The following is a 13697-nucleotide window of genomic DNA, read 5'->3' as shown; positions in this document are numbered from 1 at the left end:
CAAGCTATAAAAATTGACCACGTTATGCTATTGAATTAAAATAAGTAAGTTCATTGTAACTGCAATGAATCATTGATAGTGTTATGAGAAAAAATATCGAACTGATAGGAGTTATTTACTACTGGGTAAAATGCCACAAGATGGGAGCAGCGCAAGTTGTTATATTTGGAGTTGTCTACACAGATAAGGCAGGAACTAACGAGAAAACTTTTGTGCACATTTTTCGTTGATGTAAAAATTATCCGCAGTATTGACTGACAGATTTTATGCAGTCACATTAACCGTCAAAATGCGTTTTTTAAATTTTGCAAATGTTAATTACTATATATTTTTAATTTTATTTATAATTAATACAAGTCAAATAAATTCTCATATTAAATTTTTCGATATAAATTAATTGAAAACACTGCTTAGCTTTTTCCTTTTTGTAACTATTTTACTGAATTTCCTGTGTAAGTTTTCGAGTCATATAATCGTTTGCATCTGATAGATATATTTTGATGGTTGATATGAAAATGTGCGATTTTTAGTGTGACAACCTTTCGTGTAATATCTTTTAGTGATGTGGTATTATATAACTAGCGGAATGCAAAATTTTTCGGTTGTTGCAAAACTACACATCCCCTTGATTGTTTACTTGATATAAACTTTATTATTAAAATGGAGATTTTGCACAAGTATGCATCATTGCATCCTCACTCATTTGATTCTCATCTCAACTTTATCTTATATTTTGAATATTCATTGCTCTAAGCGCTTAAAAACAGTTTTTATGTAACTATATGGCAACAATATCACATGGGCGCAACTGCTAGTTTCTGCTTTGTTTGGTACAGCCACACTTCTTTTTTTTACAGAGAGAAATTCGACGAATAGTTATTGTCATGCCTCGCCAAATAATGGAGATAAAAGACTTTCTTCTCACTGCAAGGAGAAAAGACGCCAAATGTAAGCATTACTCTTTTAAGCTGGAATTATTTGGCTTTATACATGCCACTGGAAATACAGGTTATTGTCATCTTAATTCACCACCATAAAGAAATTTATGCACACATATTATACATGTGTATACACTTTAACTGTAACAATTACATTAATACTCAGGAAAAAGGTATTTGTTATTACTGGATCTTGGAGACATGAACAAAAAACTCAGCATTGTGAAAGTTTGGTCGTAAACTATATGACAGAAATACACCACATAACTTACTCTATCTCTCACTAGATACGGTTTAAATTAACTTAACATATATACATTGTTTTATACTATCTAATTGCTCCAAGCTTTCTTACCTTGTATGTAACATTGTCATCTGTCGAGAAGTTTTAGACATTCTATGTTAGAAATGAGTTTGTTTGTTGAGATGCATCTTTTATCAAATTTATGTTGTATAATACACCATGTTTCAATTGTGCGGATGATGCGGATTTGGATTGTGCGCATGCTGGTTACTGTGCAATAGGTGTTTCAATGGACCAACATATGTTGCAGATTAATACAGGCACTTTGTTAAAAAACATGAAGAATTGTATGCCAGGGTTCATAGTGGCGCACTCCTGTTCTGCTTAGCAGCACATGCGTCGATCAAAATATGACTGAACTGTGGAAAATGTTTAAATGAAATAATTTGCGAGGCATTTTTTGTGCATCATTTGCAAAGTGCAAACGCCGTTTCCATCTTTTGCAAACATGAAACACTCGATAAAAGTTTGCAAATAACAAAACTGTTCTTGATTTTTGGGTTTTTGCCATTTTCATCTTGCGCGTGACAAACCTTGGGGATTATGGAAACATTGATGAAAAGTTCGAACATTGAGGTGATCGTATCTTGAGGTTTGGCTATATGTTACATTGGAAAAATCAGACAAGCTAGTACAGTGTTGCTTCATATGTCATGTACTGTGCTGTCAACACTTCAATGCGTCACAGATTTTTCAATAATCTGCAATTTAATAATCTCTTGTATGTGACACAAAAGGGAGTGCTTACATAAATACAACAACATTGTGAACAACTAAAGATGGCCTCTTAGGTTGAAAACTAGATTTGAAAAACAAGTATTGCTTGATTAGCTTATTTCTCCAAGATTATATAATTAAAAGCAACTCACAACTGTACCTCACATACCCATCCTGTAATTATTTTAGCTGTGAAAATTAAAAAGAATCCAGACAATGTCAAATTCAAAGTTCGATGCAGCAAATATTTGTACACATTGGTGATTCAAGACAGAGAAAAAGCAGAGAAGTTGAAGCAATCGCTACCTCCAGGTTGGTTTTGACTTTGTTACATGTGATCTATTTGTGTATCTTTATTAGGTTTCTAGCCATGTACTTGATGTTACTGTTTTATTGTCATGTTCTTGTATTTACTGGTTTTAGCCTTGCATACAGGAAAGTATCAAATCGTAAAAGAGGGTTTCTTGTGACTAGTTTAATTCAACTCATGTGGCACTGACATTTATAGTAAACTATTCTGCAGTAGACGGCCCTTATAATGTGAACCTTTTACCTAAATTCCCTGCACACAAATAATTTATGTAAGTTTTTGCATCGTATTATGTAAGAAGTTCCACATGATTTAAAACGTCAAGTCGGTATAAGTTTTCAAATTCAATTTGAATAATGAGGGTCCCATAGTTAGCCTTAAAAAGCATCGTTTTCCTTGTTGTTGCACATGGAAGAGGAAAAAACGTTTCCTTTTATTTCAGACGTCTCCTCAGTCATTTTCGACAAACAATATTTTTCTTTGCAGTGTAAACCTTGTAGAGAAGAAACAAAAGATTTAACTTTACATTGAAGGTGCCCTCTCAATTAATAAAATTACTGTAATTAAGAACCCTAAACTAAGAGACAAGAAAAAAGGGGGAAAGTTGTTGATACAAACCGATAATACCACAGTTACTGTACAATGGTTAAGTTAGAATTTAATTATTTTTTTAATTTGAAATGACAAGAGGCGAGTTTGGAAAGATCTTGTGATGGCTATTCACGTGTATCTTACACTTCATATAATGCAAAGTCCCTGTAACTTAAATGTTCTCGGAATGATTATTTACGTTGTATTGGTGTCTACTGTACTACTGTAGTTATAAAAATGATTTGTAGCTGTTACCAGAAATAATAAAGGAAAAGCTCAATTATAGGGATGTTCTTGAATAGAAATAAAACTGTTGCGCTATTGCAGAAAGTTCACTATTAGATGTTTATGTATTTCTTAATTGAAGCATTGTTGAAATTTATGGTGCAAGTCTACAAAAGCTGGTGCCTGCCGAATATTTGTCTGTAGAATCTTCATCAGCCAATGAGTCTAAGACTCGAGTATTTGCTGCATTGTATTTCTCTGACGCAATCTCCTTCAAAATTGATGGATTATCCGTTGTTTTGTTTTAGGCCTCGCTGTCAAGGAAATCAAGTGAACAACATATACAGATTGATTGTATTTATTGTTTACTAAAATACATTGATATAAAAGTCAATACAACGTCCTTTTATCTGAATTACGCAATTATTTCTGTAACTTTCAGAGACTTAGATGGTCGCTGGTTCACCATAGTGCAAGGTATTCGCTATGTTTTCCCTAATGTCATTTTTCTTCTGCGTTTCTCACATTCCCTTAAGCCTCTGGCGTACATGGATAATACATCATGAAAATGATGGCATTAGGTGGTCTGGCATTGGCCACACAACTTCTGCAATCATAGGCATGTTGATGTAGCTATATAATACAGCAATACAATGTATCGGCTGCACTTAAAATACTAACAAAAATTTGATGTTTTGACGAGAACCTCATTGAAAGAAAAGGAGTAGTAATCATTCTGCATTAGTTTTTATTGTCAAAACCTAAATGTAGGTTAGTGTACTATCAAAAGTTGGCCCATTATTATTGTACAAAAAATCATATTGCCTGTCTGCATATTGAGTAGCTGCTTACCACTTGTAGGGGTCACTTTAAATGGCGCTTCGTAGATATTTAGAAACTCTGATACGTGTTGTAAAGAGGGATCTTGTCTCTCCAGAAGGTAGTCAAGTACATCTACAAATAGCTGCAATCATACATGGCTTTTTCCCTACTGATATTAAAATGTCCATTTCTTTCAGCTATTGGTGTAATATATCTCATTAATTATCTCACACAAACATGGTAAAAATTCAAAACTTGGCTTTCATTCCGCTCACCTTGCTGTGGCAATGCTTCAGGGATTCTTTCATGCAAGGCCTGCACTGCAGAGTTGTAACTTAGCTACAAATGAAACATACACAGTAAATTATTAGTTATGAGGTGATGAATAAAGTATTTAATATACTGTATTGGTTGATGTGCATACTTTAGGTTGCTTAGACAGATGTGATCCTATCTTGATGACGTTGACGACAATTTCAATGACCACATTCTCAACAGGTTCAGATGTTTCATAGTCACCGATTCCTGTAGCTTGGATGTCCAGTTCATGATACATCCAATTCTGTAAACATAGTGACTCCGCGTTTTGGCAGTTCAATAAAATGTTTCACGGAGGTTGGAATTTTTACCACATTGAATGTTTTGCATGTGGTAACTTCCTCATTGAATCCCATTGCAGGGTGGTGCATGTAGTTTACTATCTGTTACTTAAGTTTGGCTCACTGATAAACTTAATCTCACCTGAAACAGTATTGTGGTGATGTTATGAGCAACAACAAGCATTTTTGAAATTGAGAATAGCGAGACCTGAGCTCTCATGTCTTGTAAATACTCCAGTAAAGTTTCGGTCGCTCCCTAAAAGTAGAAACTCACAGAAAAGGGCAAAACTTGTATAGGCGTAGTGCATGTATGGTAATTTACTATTATCTATAAGGGTAGTTAGTTCACGCATGACTCTTTATGCTGAAGGTGGACACCATTTCCTACCTCCAAAATGTGAACGCAATGCATTGGAAATATCAGAAGTAAACCCGAAACGTCTTCAGGTTGAGTTATATTCTTCACAACACTACTGTAGTGATCTAAAACAAAAATGTAAAAAACAGGTGACCAATGAAAAATTATTTGAAGTAGTCACTATATATACAAAAATAGGATGTTTAACAACCAAATTGCAGCAGTTGAAAATTTAGTGTCTGACTACCCTATATAAATGTGTACATATACCTATATTTACCTCCAACTTCTTTTGTAGAGATGCCTGGCTTGATTTTTGAAATGCAGATCATTCTGTGTGTTTGATATTTCTATAAACATAACTAAACACAGTATTTTGGTTCTTTTTTATAAATATACAAAGGTAGATTTTATATGCGTTATATTACAACAGCTGTTTTGTGTAAATTTATCAGATTAAAAGCCAGCTGCTCCTTTAGATTCCTTGCTTTCCCTGCACAAGACTTGGCTTCATGTAATTTTTGAACTGTTAAATTTATTTCATTAATTATAAAACCACACATCAATAAGAATTTTCAAACGAGGGGATAAAAACAAATTAAATGCCGAGTTCACTCTGTTCCCTTCACCACAATGTATCCACTAAAGATAGAAAGCTTGACTTTATATAATCACTGGAGAAGTGTCCATGGTATAAGATTACAGCCTATTATTTGCCTGTAATAGAGATACCTTTTCTCCCATTGTCTCTTCGACAACGTGAAGAATACTGTGTTTTGCTTCTAAGAATGAAGGCTCTATATCGGTCATTCTGCTGTTTGGACTCATTCTCTGTCTGCTTCTTTTAGCGCTCGCCATATTGAAGCTGTAGTTTGCTACCTAGAAACCTAGTTCTTTTAGCCGCTTCTGTTGGTCTTATTTGAGCCAATGAAATAGTACTTAACAATCGTCTTCGCTATTGGGTACCAGGGAGAAAAATAGGCCAATCGTGTACATGCGCGCAAAACCCATGCCAGAATTTATCATCTGCGTACCGTTAGCCAACGTCGGGAAGTTTCTAGCTTGACATTGACTGTACATACATGTATATTAGTAGCTGTGCGTTTGTAACGTATTGTTCTTCTGGTTAGTTCAACTCGCAATCGAATTTTATGGCGAAATAATTTTTTCTACGTAACTTCTATATTCATAAATAGCTCATTATATGCCACTATGTTTTCAAGACACAGATTATATATCAGAGGTATCGCATAAAATGGGATGTTACTTACTTCTGAGGACGATATTTCGACTATGACTCGGTCAGTCGAAGTGGACGCATTACTCACAGGTTTTGAACACTTTAACGTTGGCATTCGTCATGTTTCTGACTATATTAGGTGCTGTATAACTTGGCAAGCAAATTGGTTGTTTAGTTTTAAGCAGTCCCATTGAAGACTTAATTCACGCGTATTGTGGTTATTCTCGTTAGTTCAGTTTTTGCGTAACCATGGTGGCAGAAATGCAAACGCGACAGTAATGTCGCGTCATTCCTTTTTGATGTTCAATGAAAAGGACATACTAACTCATCGCCCAAGAAAATCGTAGTTAGCTATGAAACAAGATAGATAGTTTAAAGCCGTAGAACATTGCGTGTCTTCAGGAATCTGAAACATGTAGGAGGAATGCTGATTGGCTCTGTATTCGGCTAAGGTTAGAATGTGGCTATAAAACAAAATGACTGCTTTAAATGCCAAGTAGGAAACATCATAAATATAACGCAGAAACCAAATAACTAATGAACAGTTAAAAATCGACTACCAGTGACAAAGGATCATTTGCAAGATACCTATTTGGGCATGTCAATGTCAGCAAACCTTAGTGGCAAAGTGCTACTCTTTGTTTGCTGGTTTTGTCGTGAAGGTTGGGAAACAACACCAGAAAACATTGGTAGCTGGAGGTTATCAATGTTTTCTTGGCTACATCACTAAAGGATGAGAAATAAGAATAAATCATTTATTTTTTTGGGAATCAGCCGATGCACCCTAGTTGGGCGAAAATGCATTGTGTTGCACTTGACAAACGAATGCCCATTATTCAACACATATGGCCTAGGCTAGTGTGACTTTGCACTGCAACAGCTAGTTCTAGGTTTTCTCTTTGTCAGTTTTTACAAGGACAGTATCACTTTCGTGAATGTGGTTTAGCTCTTTCATGCTACGCTTGTAGTAGGAATTTCGCTTTGTTTTACTCATTTGCAGATCATGTTTAGCATATTCCGGTTTTGGCTGGAGAGTCATAAAAGACATGGGTAGTTTTGATCACAGTTGTGTATTAACCAGCATTTCAGCTAGACTCTAGGATTCCACTCGAGCAGACGCTAAAAGAAATGCATACACGCTTCCACGTGTCTCTTCAACTGTTTTATGAAAGTTTTCAGTTTTAACACGGTGTTCTACCATGTCATTGGAACGTGGGTAGTGAGGTCTAGATGTTTCTATTTTGAAGTCCTACTGTTCTGCAAATAAGTTCATTTTACGGCTGCTAAAATGCATGTTGTCAGCCATGACCTTTAATGACAAAAAATATCCACTTCAGTTCAAAAACAAAATTCTGGGCTCTTTTTCAACCAACAATCTAAACTCTGGAAAATGTGAATATAAGTCTACAGCAACCAAATACTCTTCACCAGAGTAAAAGACTGAGAAGAGTATGATATAGGATGACTTATCTGTAACAAAACAGCTTTAAGATCGGATTTTGGAAGATCCTTTTGCAGTGACCTGCTCTTAAATGAGCCAAAGTCAGCCAATGCGCGTTTGCTACACAGACTCTTTTTAACCTCATCAAAGGCCGCCATTACCTCTGGTTTCCATGAAAAGAGAAAGTCATTAATTAGCCGTATTCTTAAAGGTTTGTAATAGCTGTTAGGTTAGGAGTATAGGAGCCCAAGTAGTTTAGGGTGTTAAGATCTGTGACAGGAAGTGGTGTTTAATTGCCCAGAATAAGTGCATACAAACATACATATAAGCACACAACAACAATGCTGATGAATATTGAATATCGTAACATCCTCACCTTAAGACAATTGTAAAAGAAAATAGTATATATAATGGTTATGCGATTGACAGAGACAGTAAAAAGAAACAACATTTGAGTAGTGGACAAAAAATTTACTACAGTGATATCTTAAACCCATCGTGAGTCCCGAGGTACAGTGGAACACATCCCGGCCGTACTTACAGCACCGGGCGTTCGTTAGTCGGGCGTATACGACTTGGGTACATTAATGGTGCGGCCGTAATGAGTGGTGTACCTGTTGTTAGTCTGTGCGTCAGTTATAGGCGGTGAGTCACATTGCGTGTTGTCCTCAGGTATATTTGCTGCGCTGGGTTGTGTAGGGCCTGTATTGGCTACTGGTGACGTAATGGCTGGATTGAATTGTAATGGTTGCTGGTGATTGTAATGGCTAGAATTTTCGCTTGTTTTTGTTATGGAGCAGAATATATGATCTGGGTGTATAGGCTTTGTCGATGACAGAATATGTCTAGTTGCTCCATTCCATTCGAGGGGTTAGTTGAGTGCTGATTTATCATACTGCGCTTTGGCTGCGAGCTTTCCGAAGGTATCATTTTCAAGAATTGCCTGAAGATCGACCGGCTCAGGTGCATCGCGTTTGGTTAACGACGTTTTAATATCAGCACCGAGCATTACTTGGTTTGGGCTATATGCTGTCACTGTCTTTGAACATCGATAGGTTATCAGGGCAATAACTGGGTCAGGTTGGGCTAGAATTCTTTTGGCGGTTTGTACCGCTCTTTCGGCTGCGCCGTTTGATTGTCGGTAGCACGGACTGCTAGTTATGTGAGTTGTGCTATGCTCAGCCAAAAACTTGGCGAATTCTTGACTGCTGTAAGGTGGACCATTATTGCTTATCAGTCCAACGGGAATACCCCAGCGAGCAAATATCGATTTTAGATTTTGGACAATAATGGGAGTGGTTGTGTTGTGGATACCAACTGTAAAGGTCGACTTGTACGATGTACTTGGCGCCGTCATGTTCGAGGAGGTCTGTAGCAATAGTGTACCATTTTGATTTTGGGAGGTTGTGCGAGATCATAGGTTTTTCCGATTGACTGGTGCTTTCAGATTGCAATATTCGCATTGGGATATGTGTTCCTGAATGTCATGGTTTAGCTTAAGGCCACCAGACTGCTGTCCCAGTGTCCTTGATGTATCGCCTTGAAGGTATTTGCTTTGAGCGTGTCAACTATTACTATTCTGTTGTTGTATAGCAGCATGTTCTCAGCGATAGATAAATTTGCCCTAACAAGAAAGTATGGCAGTAATACTTTGGGTACAGCCTTGCAGTACTTTGGCCATCCATTTAGGGTGTGATTGAGTGCTTATTGTACGATTGGGTCTGTTTGGGACTATTTCCTGGATTCTTTCGTCTGAAATAGGTAAGTTAGGCCTCACTGAGGTAAGATGTGTTTCAACTTTTTCCGTTAGCTCGATGCTAACTCCGTGTTTGTCATCGGGGGATAGTGACAAAGTGTCTGGGACGATCATCTGTGCACCAGGTATGTGTTTTACTACAGGGTTGTATCGCGTGAGTCTCATCAACATTCTTTGGCATCTTGCTGGTGTGTTGTTGATATCTATTCCATTTATCATGGAGACTAACGGCGAGTGATCAGTTATTAGGTCAAAGCTGGTTAATCTGCGGAGGTATTGGTCAAATTTCTCATAGCCCCACACAAGTGCTAGTAACTCTCGCTTCATATTATATATTTTTTCTATGTCATTGAGAGAACGTGATGCGGAGCATATGCAGTGCTCTTTCTGTGTGAGCATGGCACCAATGTCGTTCTGAGAGGCATCAGCATGTATAGAAACAGGGAGGCTACTGTCATAGTATTTTAGTCTCGGGGTTTGCTTGAGTTGGGCAATTATATTTAGAACGGCTTCTTCCTAGGGGTTATCCCAAGTCCACTGGGTGTCCTTGCGTATGAGGCGGTACAAAGGGCTGGCTAGTTCTTATAAGTTTGCTATGTAACGTTACATATAGTTAACCATGCCTAAGAATCTTCTTAACGCAGGACATCCACTTGCTTGGCTATTGCTGATGTGGCTTAGACCTTGTCTGGGTCTGGCTGAATGCCTTCACTGAATATGTGTCCGAGGAATTTCACACTTGATTGTCTGTAGGTGCATTTCGTTTCGTTCAATTGTAGTCTATGTTCTGTGATTCTGCTCATTAACATGTTAAGTCGTTTGTCGTGTTCCTTTGTATTCGGCCCAAATACCAAGATATCATCTTGATAGACAACTATTCTATCCAACCCGTGTAGAATTTCCTCCATCTTTCTCTGAAAAGTCTCACTCGCGCTGGTGATGCCAAATGTCAGGCGGTTGAAGCAGAATCTGCCGCGATGCGTTATGAACGTGGTGTATAAACTAGACGCGTCATCTAGGGCTATTTGGTGGTACCCACTGCAAGCATCAAGAGTTGAGAATATCTTAGCACCGTTAAACTTTGAGGTTAGCTCATCAAAGGATGGTATTGGGTACGTTTCCCTAATTACCTCACGATTGACCGGTCGGAGGTCAATACAGAGTCTAACTTGCCCAGACTTTTTTTCAACCGATACTAGAGTAGAGCACCAGTCAGTGGGTTGCGGTAACTGATCTTATGATGCCCTTGTTAATCATTCTGTCGAATTCATTGTTTACTTTATCTAACATGAGAAAAGGTATGCGGCGGGAAGCATATATACATGTAGGCTTGATGTCGTTGCGGAGCTTAATAGCTGCCCTTAATCACACCTAAAGTAATGCTTGATACTACACCTTTGACCGCCATCTGCTCCACCGCACCCCTGGACAAAAGATTGGATCTAGTATCAGCTACATAACAGTTCAGAGAGTAGTCATTGTTATCATGCGCAGTATTTACAAAATAACCATAAACAGTAACTTCAGAGTTGACAGATATCAATAGAATGTCAGCTTTAGACAACATGAGTTTGTTAGGCAATAAATCACAAGTCTGCTTTGAAAGAAGGGTCACATCTGCCCCAGTGTTAACTTTGAATTTTACAGTGCAATCGTTTACAGGTATACTCACAAACCAAGGATCATTGTTGTCGGTTATGTTAGTTACAGCATTCAGGTAAAATACATTGTTGTCATTACTTGGCATACTCTGGTCGACGATTTCTGATGCAATTCTCTGATTCGGCATTGGATTGCGCCTGCTCCTACATACTTTTGAGAAGTGATCATTCTTTTTTGAAGTTGTGGCATTGCTTGCCGTATGCAGGACATTGTTGGCGTTGATGGCTACTCCCATAGTTGTTACAGTTGGTGATGGTGTGAGATTGGGCAGTGGTTGCTCCGGAATAGTTGCTGCAACTATTGTTACGCCGGTTGTTTGTATTATTGTCGTGCCGCTTTTCGTGGTCTCGGAAACTGCGATTGTAATGACTGTGTGCGACTGCTTCCACAGAAGCCTTCGTCGAAATCCCTTGTTTGACAAGCTCGTGTTGTCGGGAAATTGATATTGCCCTGGCAAGATCGAAAGTGTCTTCAAGTTGAAGTTTAGCAGATAGTTCTTTGTCAATAATTCCTACTATTAGTCTATCTCTTAAAGATTGTCTCTTTCGGACCCAAAATTACAGTTTAGTCGATATAGCTCGCTTAGTCGATATAGCTCTCTGACAAAATTCTCGATGGATTCGTCTGGTTTCTAGCATGAATCTGACTTCTCAAGTGAATCGTGTTGCGCTTAGGGGTGAAGTAATCCTGAAATGCTTTAGTTACCACATCAAAATCGTCCTTGTCTTCCTCCTTGGTAAATGAAAAGGTGTCATAGAGTTGCTGGCTGTCTTGACCCATTGTATACAACAGCGTTGCTATTTGAACATTTCCGTCCTTATTTATAAGTCGCCCTCTAGCGATTCTGTACCATTTAAACCGTTTTAGCCAGTCAGTGAAGCCATCGGGTTGAGAATAGTCGAATTCCTTTAGTGCGGGTAGTTGAGATATTTTCTGGTCGATTATGATTCAGCTAAACTTGAGATTAAAGAAATATTTATCAATTTAAATTAGTAATAATAGCAATGAAAATGGACCACGCTGCCACCATGTTGAGATCCGTGACAGGAAGTGTTGTTTTATTTCCCAGAATAAGTGCATACGAGCATACATGTAAGCGCACAACAACAATGCTGATGAATATTGAATATCGTAACATAGGGTACCTAACAAATGTTGTTCACCAGCTTTATCCGAAGGTGGAGCCATGTTAGATATCAACTTTATTTTGTTGGGACCAAGTTTGAGGCCGTCACATGACATCAACTGGCCATGAAGTACAACCCATGATGGAGGTAGCTTTCCTTTCTTCATATTGAATTTACATTGACTTGCACAGCCCTTTTTAACAGCATCCATAGATTTGTGTCATGATTTTCACGAGTCTTTTCAGCCGTAACAAGATTATCAATATACATGCTACGCCAGGCAAATCACCGCAAGCAGCTCGACCTTTTCAAACACATTAGCTGCCAACTTCGATTCAGAAGGTGGATTGAAAGTGGTGAGTAAACAGTTTCAGGAATACTGGGACATGCCATTAATCGTGTCTGATATCAAGAAGTATGTCACACCTTGACACTTTAAAGCTATCCTGTATGCTTGTTGTAATTCTATGATGCTCACTTGTGACTGTTTTGTTTCGATTGTTTGTGTCTAGCCAGATTCTCATATACCCAATGGATTTCTTCACTACTGCTATGCGATTGATTCAGTGTTGATTTCTCGCAACCATGTTTCTTGGAGTGCTGCTATATCCAGACAGTGCTTGAGCGGCTTTAAATTTATGAGCCAGGTGCAAGACTGTTGACCATTTTAGGAGTCATTGTCTGAACATTCCAAATAACTGAGTGAAATTTAGATTTCTTGTCGCACTTGGTGCAGTGATAACACCTCATTTATCAGACGCTACTTTACTGTAATGCGCTGTAGCTTATCATGAAACTTAGTAGCTTCTTCTACAGTTTTCTCTTGGCTGTTTTTGGTGCCAGACTACCACCATTAGCCATGGATGGGACTGATAACTACAATAATCATGTTTGTTTTACTGACTTGACCCAATGCATTAGTTATCTTTGCTTTATTGTTTTGTTTTGTTGTACTGTGTTATACAGCCAAACCTCTCATTACTGACCTAAGGGAACCAACCCAATAAATTTAGATATGAAACTTTGGATTTAAAAATGATATGGATTTGTTTCCTGATTGTGAAGACAACTCCGCTTATTTTAATTTTGAACTTTTATTCATTGCAAAAACATTTCTACACATTTTGCAGTACCTTTATTATGCATTTTAGCTTGCTTTTTCCGATGAACTGAAAGCCGAAAACAATGATTAGTAAATATTAAGAACGTGCATATTAACATCAGTATTTTTAGCAGCAACACCGCAGTGAGGTAGAGAATGGTAGGTAAGTAATAATATAGTAACTGTAGTAAGTAATACATATATGTTTTATAATCGAATGCTCATCAACATAAAGTGCCGTCAGAAGTTCTGAAACCATCTCACATTTTAAAGGGACATTTGCTGGTAGACTTTTGTTGAAGACAACCATATACCAATAGATGCCAAATTTTCTAATGATCAATATCGAGTGAGTATCCAATAACGAGCAGTTGCCAATTTCTTTTTCAATAAAAATACATTTGCAACTAACATTGACAAAAAAATAGCTTAGTTATTTGCATACTATAGTTTTAACTAATGAATTTTGTACTACTATCGCAACATAATTTGAACAACTCTTGCA

At 37.6% G+C, this 13697-nt stretch overlaps 2 protein-coding genes across 3 annotated transcripts; both read right to left on the bottom strand.

Moving 5' to 3' along the window:
• Positions 1-3427: 3427 nt before the first annotated feature.
• On the bottom strand, positions 3428-5724 carry LOC137391020 (testis-expressed protein 47-like). 2 transcript variants are annotated; one of them, XM_068077355.1, is made up of 8 exons: positions 5597-5724; positions 5145-5214; positions 4895-4989; positions 4649-4762; positions 4332-4469; positions 4163-4246; positions 3938-4049; positions 3428-3692 (listed from the first exon to the last, which is right to left on the bottom strand). In XM_068077355.1, the coding sequence occupies exons 1-8, from the start codon at positions 5720-5722 to the stop codon at positions 3646-3648; spliced, it is 786 nt and encodes a 261-aa protein (XP_067933456.1). In that variant the 5' UTR covers positions 5723-5724; the 3' UTR covers positions 3428-3645. The 2 variants fall into 2 exon arrangements, with proteins under 2 accessions (XP_067933456.1, XP_067933457.1); XM_068077356.1 differs by having other exon boundaries at positions 3938-4039; positions 4183-4246.
• A 2692-nt stretch (positions 5725-8416) lies between these two features.
• LOC137390717 (uncharacterized) lies at positions 8417-8902 on the bottom strand. Its single transcript, XM_068077040.1, has one exon. The coding sequence runs from the start codon at positions 8900-8902 to the stop codon at positions 8417-8419; it is 486 nt and encodes a 161-aa protein (XP_067933141.1).
• Positions 8903-13697: the final 4795 nt, after the last annotated feature.

This window comes from Watersipora subatra, chromosome 3 (genome assembly GCF_963576615.1).
Source record: "Watersipora subatra chromosome 3, tzWatSuba1.1, whole genome shotgun sequence".
Taxonomy (NCBI): domain Eukaryota; kingdom Metazoa; phylum Bryozoa; class Gymnolaemata; order Cheilostomatida; family Watersiporidae; genus Watersipora; species Watersipora subatra.
This window is presented reverse-complemented; position numbering and strand designations above follow the sequence as displayed.

Bases quoted from the DNA above. Each gene is read 5' to 3' on its own strand.
- LOC137391020 (XM_068077355.1), bottom strand. From the start codon at position 5,722: ATGGCGAGCGCTAAAAGAAGCAGACAGAGAATGAGTCCAAACAGCAGA. The intron at 4,247-4,331 runs GTATGCACATCA...TTTCATTTGTAG, and splicing joins ATCTGTCTAAGCAACCTAAA to CTAAGTTACAACTCTGCAGT. The intron at 3,693-3,937 runs GTAAGCAGCTAC...CTATGATTGCAG, and splicing joins TAAAGTGACCCCTACAAGTG to AAGTTGTGTGGCCAATGCCA.
- LOC137390717 (XM_068077040.1), bottom strand. From the start codon at position 8,902: ATGACGGCGCCAAGTACATCGTACAAGTCGACCTTTACAGTTGGTATC.